Consider the following 13,108-nt stretch of genomic DNA (forward strand, 5'->3'; position numbering starts at 1 on the left):
AAATTCATTTGTTTCATAAATATTTTTACACACCCCTACCGTAATAACTGGCTCTCGGTATTTGTTTTTTACATATAACCTATTGCATTATAACATGTTTAATAAAAAAATTCATTGATAATCATACAGAATATTTTTGAGCTGGAGATAAAAAAAAAAAGAACTTAGCAGATGCTTTTTTCATCTGCATTCTTGCTGGAGAGACTTGTGGCGAGTTGCGATACTTTGGAAGTGTGTGGTGAGAATGAGGTTCCTGCCAGAGAATCGCAAACAAGAAGTAAAGTTTTCTGGGTGAAATCTAGCTGTGATGCCCACAGTGCATAAGTCTGGGTGGGACATGTCCACTTTGCCCCACCTCCTAGAGGATCAGGGTAGCAAATCTGGAATTTCCTTCTGCCACTCCTGCTGTAAAATCATTTCAAGCTGCCTGGCAGTCAGGAAAGAAGTGAGCTTCATTTCCGTTAGCTCTGATGCAGCGAGAGCTGCTGCTGCTGCTGCTACAACAATAACAGCACGTTTTGTTCTCCCATCCCCTCTGCACAGAGTTTGCTGTACCTTTGCTTCCCCTGGGAGGAGAGTCTCCTCCTGCTCGCCCACTAGCTGGACCTTCGGATGTACAAGTCTATCTGTAGTGAGGAAGCGTCTGGGAAGTTCTGGACAAACCATCAGGGAGTCTGGGGCTGAGACCTCGTGGATGTAAAACTAGTGGATTCCTCCCAACTTCATCCCAAGTTTGGAGCTTTCTATGCCCCCTTCCTTGGCTGCCTGCTGCTCCCTGTCGGGATGTGCATATCCTTCCCCTGGTCTGCCTCTGGGGGACTCTGAAACTTTGCTCAGAGAGTTGTAGAGATCCTTTTTCTGTGTGTGTGCGAGGAGGGTGTTTGGGATGCAGATTGAGCAATCGGCTTCTCTGGATCGGATGGGGATGAGGAGAGCTGGAAAGTTTGGTGTGATGGAGGGAAGGTGGGAGAAGATATGTACTTTGCTCTTGCTGAAGTTCCAGGGTAGAGTGACAACCGGGGCTTCCATCCTCTTTGTGATGTTTTTAATGCTTTGCTTTGTGAACTCTGGAAGTGGCCAAGAGCTGAATCCTAGAGGAAGGAATGTATGCAAATCTCCAGGGTAAGAGACTACATCTATTCCATATGCATTGATTGCTTAATACGTATATTGTGGTGCAGTGTTCTAGAAAATTGGAGGGGAGTTGTTGCCCCTAGCAACCTGACTCTTTCTGCCATCCTCCTGCATACAGCTGCAATCTGATTGGCTGCTCCACTGAGCCTTATCACTTTTTATCTCCTCCAAGTTTCTGGAGCACTTTTATTCTGACCTCCTTCTCTAACTTGTGATGATTGTGCCAGCACTCCATTCTCTGTTGATTAACCAGCAGTATAAGGGACCACTTTATATGGATCATTGGTATATTTCCAATAGGAGGAGTCTCTGTGTTGCACAACAGATTATTGATTGGTTCATTGTGTGCAACTTGTTTAACTTCCCAGCTCTGTGGAGAGCATAAAACTGTATCCAATTCTATTTGCACTCTGCATGCTCTGATGTGGTTCCTCTTAATGAAGATAAAGTGACAATTATGGGTTTATTTAATAAGAGAGCAAAAGAGCCACAGCAATCTAACACAGCCAACTAGAGCTGAGTGTACCCTCATGGAAGTACCGAAAACAGCTTTCTGATGACTGGTTGCTATTGGTTACACCATACATCTCACACTTTTTGGATAAGCTCCCACTAGTTTGCAACATTGTTGCCATTGTTATCAATTGACAGTATAGGCAAACTCATTTTATGAATAGTAAAGCTAAAGTCTCATATCCAATGGACTTTTCCTAAAACGAACAGATGTTTTAACAGTTCCTGATGTCACTGCTCTTGTGCCTTCTTGTTTTCATATAGAGTTTGGTGGCCTGAGATGTTTTCATATAGAGTGTGGTGGCCTGAGATGTTTTCATATAGAGTGTGGTGGCCTGAGATGTTTTCATATAGAATGTGGTGGCCTGAGATGTTGAGCTGTTAAACTGGACCTGAACCCTTGCACAGGACAGAAGGAAAACATAGAGGAATGCACCCTGTATGTATTTAGAGAGTTTAGCCTGTCCAATACCCCCTTATCTGTGATTAATCACCAGTGTAATTTGATTGCTCAGCTATGTCAGCTGGCTTCCTCAGCAGTGCAGCTATTTTGTAAACACAGGATGTTAACTATTTGTCTGCTTCTATGAAAGCAGGAAGTAGACACACTGCAGATTTGTTGCAGGATTTGTATCAGCTGTAACAAAGAAATATTTTTCTTTGAAGGTTATTATGCTGTTGCGTATATATCCTATTTAGCAGATAGGAAGTTCTGAGTTGAGGTTCTCTTTAAATGTAATAACTTGTGATGGCTTAATTAGAGGATTACCACCTGGCAGCTTTATCCCTGCTGGGCAGGAATGGTCATAGGTGGCGCGTGTAATTAGCTGCAAAATTGCTTCTTGTCTTCGTCTGGGTTGAAGGATGGTGAAATGTATATGTGACCCTTGTATAGCAATGCATAGTTACACAAGAGGCAGCCTTGGCTTCATAGAGCAGATTACACAGTACATGGTGTGTATGTCATTTGACCGCTTGCATTTACAGCTCACGTGACTCAGCCTCCAGTTGTTCTCCTTGGATAGAAATGCTGTTCTGGGTGATTGGACTCCAGATGTGCTTTGTGCCTTCACATGGGGAAACTGTAACTTATATGACAGTAATGTATGGCTTGTATGTGAGACGTCATTCAGGCATGGTGTGTAACTGTGAAGCTATTGTAAGAGTCATGTGGCGCAAACCTTCACTATGTCAAGGAGGGCCTTCTAAGGGGAAGTAGTGGACACAAGGAAAACTATTATAGGCTTTTCCTCATATTGTAAAAATACACTACTCTGCAAGCCAGCAGAGTATAGACAAGTTCCAACACATTAACGTTTATTCAACTGCTTTAGGGCCCTTTTCCACCAGCGCGTTTGCGCTGGCTGAATCGCAAAGTCGCAAACCGCTAGCGATTTTACAATCGCTACGGTTTGCTTTTTAACATAGGAATCGCGGTAGGTCATTTCCACTACCGTGATTCGTTTTTTACCCGAACGCGAACGCGCGGCGGAGCGATATTTGCCGCGATTTTGCTATGCAGTGCATAGCATAGCAAAATCGCGGCCGCAAAACGTCGGGGAATCGCCGGTTTTGCGATTCAGCAATCGCTAGCGTTCAGCGTGAACGCTAGCGACTGCAGGTGGAAAAGGGCCCTCAGTCTACTTGCTACACTGATAAGTTACAGTGTTTTATCATAGACTCATGTAGTGTTATTTTTATGAGATTAGGAAACCATTTAAGGCCCTAGCCTAGACTGTAAAATCGCTGCACTCGCGATTTTATGAGAAATCCCAATCGCAGCAATTTTACCACAATTTTTACTATGATTTTTATGCAAGTCAATGGGATCTTTTTTTTTTTTTAAATGCAAACGAAGCGTTAACGGATCAAAAAGCGCTCTGTAGTGTGTCACAGGCTTAAGGAATGAATACAAATGGTCAATCAGATGCAAATACTGTAATTCAGGCTTGCATGCAAATTTAATGATAATTGTATGCAGCCTGGAATTGCGCCAATGGAGTTTGACAGGAAATTCGTTTGATTGGCCCAAATCAAAACTGCCAACAATTTCCATGCAAGCCAGAATTATTTGCATCTGACTGAGAATCTCTAGGTATAACATGTCTGACCTTAGGACAGTTTATGCTCCCTCCCCTAGCAACCAGTCACTTTCTCCAATTACTGTTACTAAGGCAGATTGAACTATGTAAGGAGGACACTGATTGGTTGCTAGCAGAGGAAGAAAATTGATCCTACAGTCCAGATATTCCAGGCTAGCATCTGCCATAAAAACCCCTGATTGATTTCCTCTGAACATCACTCAGTCAAAGAGTTTAGAAAAAGTTTTCTGGTTGGATTTTCGTTTCCCAAGATAATCAGGTGCGGGTGGGTTTGTCTGGGTGGGTTTGTCTGTGTGTCCCACACTCCCCCACTGTTGCAGTCCAGGAGCCACTACTAAGCTGTTAAGTTAAGCTGAGCATTCATATTTGTATATCCTTCACACTAGAAAAACTGCCCTAGGGTCAGTCTGGTCATGCCTTTCTAGATATCTGTGGGCCGCCTTTGTGTACAAGTTATACAACAGAATGAGTGTTTGGGAGTCCTGTGAGTCCTGTTATCGGCAACATAGTAGTAGTGGTGAGGCACTTTACAGAGAATGATTGAACCATTTGCATCAGTGGCTGTCTTTCAAATTGGCTGACAATCTAATGCCCCCTACACTCTAGGGCCAAGCTCTGGAGGAAGCCAGTGAACTTACTGGGATGTGTTGGGTTCTAGGAGGAAAATGAAGCACTAGGAGGATGCCTGAGACAACATATGGACTCAGTGGAGGTGGTAGGCTCAGTTTCACAAAGTATGTGAGATCTTTTGTGAGTTTAAATTATAGCAGCTTCAAATTCTATTAGATCATTAAATGCACCTCCATAGTATGTATAGATAGGAATTGAAACTAGGACTCAACAACAGCTTATTATTATTTATCAGATTTATATAGCGCCACCATTGTACGCAGCACTGTACAATACATAAGATTACAGACAATAATAATGGGTGACCTAGAACACAGTACAGGTAATAAGCAATAAGATACATAACACAGTACTAGTTAGTAATCCAATGCCAGATCATACACTGGAGTGGTAGTCCCACTAATACAAGCTCACATTTTTCTGGGTAGTGTGCGCTATAAAGTACGATACATAAGGAGAGAAGGTCCCGCCAAAGGCCTACAATCTAAAGAGAGGGGATAGTGACACGAAAGGAGAGAGGCTGCATCGAAAGGTTCTCGGCAGAAAGAGTTACGGCAGCCTTGAAGTGGGGTTGGTCTCCTTGAAGATGTGAGTTTGGAGGGCTTGTTTGAAGGCGTTGAAAAAGGGGGAAAGCCTGATGGGCAGTGGGAGAGAATTCCACAGGATGGGGGCAGCTCTAGTGAAGTCCTGTAGTCATGCCTGGGAGTGTTAGCTTAGCCATCATGCTGTCCATTCTTCGGTGTTAATAGTCTCTTTCAGCATCTGAAAGATACTAGTTTTGGGAATACACTATAAGTTTTTTGGCAGATAAATGGCTCTATAGATAATTTCTGACAGGTCCGATGTAATTTCTATCTTTTTTTCTGATCGATTTTTCTCATAGAAGTGAATGGAAATCGATCAGAAAAACCATCAGAAAATCGACCGGCCAGTAATTCTGTCGAAAGAACTCCTTATGTATTCCCAGCATAAGACAGCATGACACTTGAAACTTCTCTTCTGGTTTCTCGTATTTTCACAGTCATTCATATGTGTTTTTCCTGATGCATCTGCAAACATGGCAAAGTGAGCTCCAGGCAGACCCTCAGGACTTTCAAGTCCATCTCCTTGTGTAACAGTAAACATAATCCAGTAACTTTTAGACCTTATACATACTTTAAATCTCTGCTATATTAAAAATAGCAACTACCTGCATTTAATATGTGGAGAAGCAGCTACCTGGTTTCTAAAAGCATTTTCCTGCTCTTCCAGGACCTCCATATAAGGCCAGATCATTCTGGCTCTGATGAGGTTAAATGGACACTGTCATCATTTTGATACTTATGCAAGAAGTCCGGAATAGTATCTTTATGTACGCTACTGTTTTCCATACTGATAAATTTATTTTAAATTTCTGTTTTCCATTTGTGTGCATCCTGCCCCTCCAGACTAGCTTCACAGCTCAAAGGTTTCTCTTTCCTGCGCTTTCTGTTATTAGAGCTTATTAAACACAATGCATTTAGATGTCCGGGAGAAGAATTATATGAGTTGAGTTGTCCGTCGCTGTCATGGGAAAGAGGTGAGAGCAGCTGAACTCCTACTGTGCAAACTGCAGTTATCATGAGACTTTATTAAGCTCACACAATGGGCCCAATTCACTTTTTCTCATAAGTTCCCTCTTAAGCCTCATCTACACGGCTAGATGAGGCGGCGATGTGGCTTATCAATCGAGCCGCTGATGCGGCTCGATTGATAAGATCCGACGGGTCGGATCTTGCTAACGCCGATTCCCTGCTCGTTTCCCGCGAGGGGACAATGGCAGGGAATCGAGCGGAAGATAAGCGGCGCCGGCGGGGACGAGCGAGGAATCGAATCCGGCGAGCGGGGACGCGGCGGGTACGCACAGGGACGCGGAAGAGGCGATTCGGCGGCTAATCGAGCCGCCGGATCGGAGCCTCATCTATGCGTGTAGATGAGGCTTTAGATCAGCCTTTCTCAACCTTTTTACCCTGGAGGAACCCTGCAAATAACTTTTGGATCTCAAGGAACCCCTGCAAACAATTTTTTTTATCTTGAGGAACACCTGCATTTATTTTTCGGGAGGCATGGTCTTTAAAAGTAGGTGAGGCTGTTAATTTCACTAACTCCTATTACACTGCCACTCATTACACTGTGCTCATTATTATTCTGATCCCCAATTTAGTGCTTCTTTTTACAGTAAGCCCTACTATAATGTGCTCTATTATACTTCACCCACGATGGGGGGAAAATGCCAAGAAACCCCTGCAGAGTCCTCAAGGAACCCTGGGGTTCCAAGGAACCCTGGTTGAGAAAGCCTGCTTTAGATAATATTTTTACGTCTTATCAATAAAATGCCCTTTAGAGGAAACCAGAGACGGACATATCTAAAGATTTGATACTTACCCTGGGCTTTCTCCAGCCCCATAAGAACATCTGAGTCCTTTGCAGTCCTCCCGCAGTCCCCCGTTCAGCCACAATTAGCCCCTGTAACTGGCTTAGTTGCGTCAGTCAGGGTCTTCTGCGCATGGAGGGAGGATGGCGAGGGACTCAGACGTGCTAATGGGGCTGGAAGCCCCAGGTAAGTATCAAATCTTTAGTTATATCTATCTCAGGTACACTTTAAGCCACCAGCAAGCAACAAATCAGAACTCAATTTTTTATTTTATTTTTTAGAATATTTTTGACTGTACTTTTTCACCTACTTTTTGTAACGATTGGTGTCAGCGACTCAGCAACACAGATTTTTTCTGATTATTGGTGATCTGCAGTATCACCAATAATACAGATGCTATACCCGATTATATGGTGATCTGCAGAATCACCAATAATACCAATATAGCTAGACACAGGACACCCAATGATATGTAGTGTTTTGTGCAACAGTATAGGTGAGGTTATCTCCCGAGAAGCGGGATATACAGACACTACTGCAGCCAAGGATTCTTTGAGGTGCAGGGAATCAGACTGTACTGCAGCCAGTGGGTACCTGAGGAGCAGGGACCACTGTCTGGAGTGAAGTAGTGAGGTTTGGACTGCAATTGAGGATTCCCTGAAGAGCAGGGAATCAGACTGTATTGCAGCCAATGATTCCCGGAGAGGAAGAGAATCAGACTGTACTGCAGCCAGTGGACTTTAGAGAGGTAGAAGTCCACTAGCTGTGCTGTATGATAGTCTCCAGAGGAGCTGGTGACCATAGGCCAGATATAACAGCTAGTAACCACCTGAAGGGCAGGTGTCACAGGAGTACAGTAAGGCTGTTACACCCAAGGGCTAGGTGACAGCCAGGAAGGTCAGACAGGCGGGTCGGCAACACACGGACAGACAAAGTACAGAAGAGTAAGGCTAATTCGGTATCCAGGTACAGGCAAGGTTGGCAACAGGTAGACAGATAAGCGGAAGTACCGAATCAGAGAACAGGAGAGTAATCAGGAAGGCCAAAGGTCATAACGGGTAGACAGTAATATAACACAATCCTAGCCTTAGGTGTGAGGTCCTTGGTCTCAACACCTGGGATCTAGTCTGAAAGATGATAATCACAATATAACAATTCCTAGTCTTAGGTGTGAGGTCCTTGGTCTCAACACCTGGGAACTAGTCTGAAAGATGATATCACAATATAACAATTCCTAGTTTTAGGTTTGAGGTCCTTGGTCTCAACACCTGGGAACTAGTCTGAAAGATGATAATAATAAACAATAGTACTAAAGGCTATCACAAGAATCTGACTCAGTCTGAATTCCCAGCTCCGGCTGGTTCTATATATACTAACAGCGCTGACCGGCGCCGCCCCAGACACTCAGCCAATCCGAATCATGACTGGAGTCAGCTAATCGGCATGATCAGCTGACTCCCCTTCTAGCAGCATAAAGGCCCTGTCGCCTGCGCGCGCTTGTAGATCTCCATTTGTGTGCACTAGAAGGACCAGGCAAGACAGCCGGTTGAGACGCGGAGATAGCCGCCATGCCGCTTGTCCATGCGGCGGTATCTCCGATATCCCTTACACTTTTTAGTACTTTTTCAATTGCACAATGCTGAAAGGTTTTAAACAGAATATGAAAAATTATCTCCTAGGGAAAACTTAGGAGAAAAAGTTAATCGGATCAAGCCCAGCGAGTGTATCTAAAGAATTAATAAGGTAACCGGGCATCTATTTGTGTTTGAGAATATATTTTTTTACTCAGAAGAGCCTTCTCAGTTTAAATGAGGTGAAGGAAATATTTATAGGTTCAAATTTACTTCAGGCAACAAAAAGTCTACACTAATTGAAACTCAATGTAATTTGCTTACATTACTTGGATGAAGGAACCATGTTTTTTTGCATGAGATAATCATGTTGTAAGTGCTTGGCCCAAGGATAAGGGATACTTTAGAAGATGGTGAGGTGCACATTTTGGACAGAGAAGAAAACTAGTTCACAAATAGCGTGAAAGTGGCCATCTATGTCAAACTGAAATGCCCCTCTGTAAACAGCGGAGGGGGCTTTCAGCATGATTCATCATCAGCCTACAATGCGGTTTTAATATTAACCTGAAATTTTAAAGACTGTATTCACTGCCATCCAGGTAGCTTCAACAGTTAATATCTGTATAATGAGTCAATTAGGCAAGATTTTCTGTTGCCTCGGGTAAGTCAGTTACCTGTACCAGTGCTGTTCAGCTTCAAAAGCAAGAGGGCATGTCTAGCACTGCATCAATGTCCTAGACAGGGACAGAACATCAATGTCCTAGTTTCAGGTGTGAAGCCAAGTACAACCAAAAGGTGTGCTTCCCAGAGGAGAGGGCCTGACACAAAAAATAGTTTGGCAAATGAGTGTGGCCAGCCCTGATCTGTACAAATAAATGTCAGGGTATTTTCTTCACTTTATTTGAATTGCAGTAGTCACTTGTACCTGTGATTAAACCTCTTCTAGAACAGAAAAGGGTGTCAAGTTGAAAGCAAGTTATTTTTTATTTGGATGTGTAATGACCTGGATAACTTAGAACCTTTCCCTGACAACAGTGATCATAATTATGTCAGACATTCACTTCAGCTGAATTCAACAAAACATGATAAAAATAAACAAACACCCAGGTGGTCTTGTTAGTGTACAGAAATGGTTTTACAGCAGCGGAATGTAATAATCTTCTAGGTCAAAAAGAACGTCAATGCAGAAGGGAGTATTATTGAACAATCATGTGTCATTATCGATATAGTTAGTATATCTCTAAACACAGGTTTAAATTGCAACAGAATATAATGAAACAATTTTAATGCTGTTCATGTGTAAAATGCAATTTAAATTACTTTGGGAATAACTTACCTTTTAGAGAGTAGATGAAATGGGGGAACAAGTTTTATTTTCCTTACCCGAGGCTTCTTCCAGCCCTGTAGCCTTACAGGTCCCCTTAGTTTCTTTCCAGTATGCACCGCTGTACTTCTCCGAAGGTTAATCCCTCCTGGGCATGGGAGCGTGATTGAAGAGGTGAGCGGCCTGTGCTGCACATTGGCAGTAGCCCGCAATGGGCGACCTTACAGGGGGTGCAGTGGGGCAGATCAGGAGGAAACTGAGAAATCTTTAAGGCTATAGCGGAGCCTGGAAGGTAAGTAAAAAATAACCTGTCCTGGCCTCCACCCTTCTCAGGTTTACATTAAGGAAATCTGTAGTGAGAGAGAAATGGAAGCTACCAATGTGCCCCCCCCCCCCTCTTTTAAAGAATTGTCAGTTTGCCGGCTGCCCAGCTGATCTTTTGGTGTCTGCAGTGGCTGAGTGACACACCTGGGAGAAACGTACAGGCAACAGAGGCACACTTCAGTCAGATCACCTGCCCTAAATAGCAGTTCTGGATGAGGCTTATGAGTAGAAATGGTCAGTGAGATGCTAGTAATGGCGTCTTTAATGCAGCTTGGAATAGGGAAAGCCAAGATTGTTAGGAAGTGCATTGATTTGCACAATTTCAACCTGCATACAATGTGCAATAAAGTGCATGCAAGCTAGAATCATGAGCATCTCTACTTATGATAATACATGTACTGCTACACACAGGGTTCCGCCTTAAATGGCAACTGAAGTGATAAGAGTATGTTGGCTGACATATTTATTCCCTTTTAAACAATACCAGTTGCTTGGCAGTCCTGCTGATCTATTTGGCTGCAGTAGTGTCTAAATAACACCAGAAACAAGCATGCAGCTAATCTTATCAGATCTGACAATGTCAGAAACACCTGATCTGCTGCATGCTTGTTCAGGGTCTATGGCTAAAAGTATTAGAGGCAGAGGAGCAGCAGGATAGCCAGGCAACTGGTATTAAAAGGAAATAAATATTGCAGCCTCCATATCCCTCTCACTTCAGTTGTCTTTTAAATCCACTGAGTCTGTCCCATTGTCACATGATGGGTAGTTTTGTTAGCTTTGGACACCTTTGATACAAAACACCTCACATAGCATGAAGGGATTCACTTAACCTGCCACGTCTGCACCAGCCACTCGGTCCTGCCTCATACTCACTATGAGGTTAGTATGAGCATTCCCACACAGGATCACAGGAGGCCTGGGGATAACATCACTGAGAGATCAGATGCTACAGGCAGATGTTTGTAGGAGAAAATACATATGTACATATCACTGTGCAGGACAGGATGTTTGTCTCAGCTGTGTTTATATTGAATTAACGTCTAAACTCTTGTAAATTGGCAACTTTTTATGAAGCACCTAGTAAATTAGGTCATACAGTTGCGCAATTAAAGCTTAAACTTTGGAAATGCAAATGCTTTGTTTCTAAGGGCAATTCAGAGCTATTTCTCATTTGCAATTTCAGATATTGTGTATATTTGTATACTGCATATAATTTGTACCCTTAAAGGGCACTTAAAGATAGAGGGATATGGAGGCTGCCATATTTATTTGCACAGCCCCACGGAATATGTTGGCACTTTAGAAATCAAAAATAATAATAACAACATAAATAATTTATTTACTTTTAAACAATGCAGATTGCCTGGCTGTCCTTCTGATCTGCCTCTACTTTTAGCCATAGACCCTGAACAAGTATGCTGATCAGATGTTTGACTGAAGTTTGACTAGATCTACCTGTTCCAGGTGTGTGATTCCAGGTGTGCATATAATTTGCATAAAATTACCATATGATGTGCAGCAAATTTAAATTATTAGCATGTCATTAATTATCTGTACTGAGTAGCTGTGATCATATGACCACTGCTGACTGCCAGTCAATCTCTTTGGCATTGCGAGCTATGCACAAGGCAGTCGCAATACAGAAATGACTGCTACTGAGTACTGTTAAATTTGATCTATCGGGAGGATTAGCACAGTATGTGGTGATTTACAGAAATCCTAAAATTCATCTTAAAAATAGAACTGTGGTCAAACTCCAAACAAGACCTTTCAATGAAATACAGCAATTTACCAAAATTTCTCTTTGTTCTGAAACCCGTTTTTATTCTATTGTGCAATATCTTTACAGTCCCCAAGTCACAGAGAGTTGGCACCCTGAGAAGAGTTCTCTAATCCTATTTTATGTGACATCCATGTAGAGTGCTAGGCACGCTCCCTAAGCAGTCAGTTGCAGCAATGTGCACAGCTGATCTTCCCTAGTGTCAGGCCCAGTGCACACCAAAACCCGCTAGCAGATCCGCAAAATGGTAGCAGATTTGAGCCGCTTTTTTTTTTTTTTTTTTTAACAACAGGACATATATTAATCACAGGTTGTCAAGATGGTAACAATATTGCAGAAATGCTGCTTACAGTAGCAATATGAATGACAGTTACAGAATTTGGAGAAGTATGCTACATCAAGCAGAGGGTAGATAGAAAACCTGAGTAGTACTAACAGAAAAGTAAAGACTGTCAATAAGCGTCATGCCAAGAGTGTCAAATACAGCAGAATGTTAATTGTTTCCTTAACAACAGTTTTAAGAAAAACATATGGGGTGTTAACCAAACTCCTGGCCCTGCCAGTCCGAGACACCTCGAATGTGAAATTAACATTTCATCTGTGGACTACCGGTACTAGTAACATTTATAACCCGGGTTTGTCTTGTCTTTTTGAAGGAAAAAGGAAAGTTGCTGAGGTATCTAGAAACGCTATGTAGAATTCATCTGAATCATTTAAATATCAGGCATGAATCTGCTATGGACATTGGTTCTTTTTCAAATACTTAGGTTTTACTTACCTGAGATGGGGCCACAGCATAAAAATAGACATACTTGGATATTCCTCCAGTCCCCTCTGGCTTGATTGCTCCCATGCCATCCTCTTCTGATTCCCTGTTTGTCCGCAACTGGCTCCAGAAAATCCTCTAGTCGGCGCATGCGCAGTTGGCCCTGGACCGGAGGACTTTCTGGGGCCAATTGTGGATGAATAGGGAGTCAGAAGAGAACGGCGTGGGAGCAATCAGGCTGGAAGGGCTAGTGGAAGCCCCAGGTATGTATATTTTTATGCTGTGATCAAGGGGCTGCAGTCACCGCAGCGAACTGAGGCCCGATCCTGCTACATTGAAGCTGCATGCAGCCTTTTCTTGAATGTCCTGAGCTGCCCCGCCCATCAGCTGCTCTCATGCATTCTGACACATTGGGGCATATTCACAAAAGTTCAGAGAGCGCACAGCAATTTTACCTTGGGGCATACAGGAAAAAATTATCCCAGCTGACCATTTGTGCAATCACCGTTTTCTCCCCAAGTGGAAAGTTGAGAGTTTAGATCATGATTTTAAGGTACTCGCACTAATTATTG

The 13,108-nt window shown here is 42.9% G+C and overlaps 1 protein-coding gene across 1 annotated transcript in view; it reads left to right on the plus strand.

Annotated features, from left to right (window-relative positions):
- The first annotated feature begins 401 nt into the window (after nucleotides 1–401).
- Nucleotides 402–13,108, plus strand: part of SCARF2 (scavenger receptor class F member 2) — a 307,002-nt gene continuing 294,295 nt past the window's right edge. The window contains exon 1 of the mRNA XM_068238727.1: nucleotides 402–1,122. Coding sequence (XP_068094828.1) covers nucleotides 887–1,122 — 236 coding nt within the window. The 5' untranslated portion in view covers nucleotides 402–886. The remainder of the gene's footprint in view (nucleotides 1,123–13,108) is intronic.

The sequence above is a fragment of the Hyperolius riggenbachi genome, chromosome 1 (assembly GCF_040937935.1).
Source record: "Hyperolius riggenbachi isolate aHypRig1 chromosome 1, aHypRig1.pri, whole genome shotgun sequence".
Lineage (NCBI taxonomy): Eukaryota > Metazoa > Chordata > Amphibia > Anura > Hyperoliidae > Hyperolius > Hyperolius riggenbachi.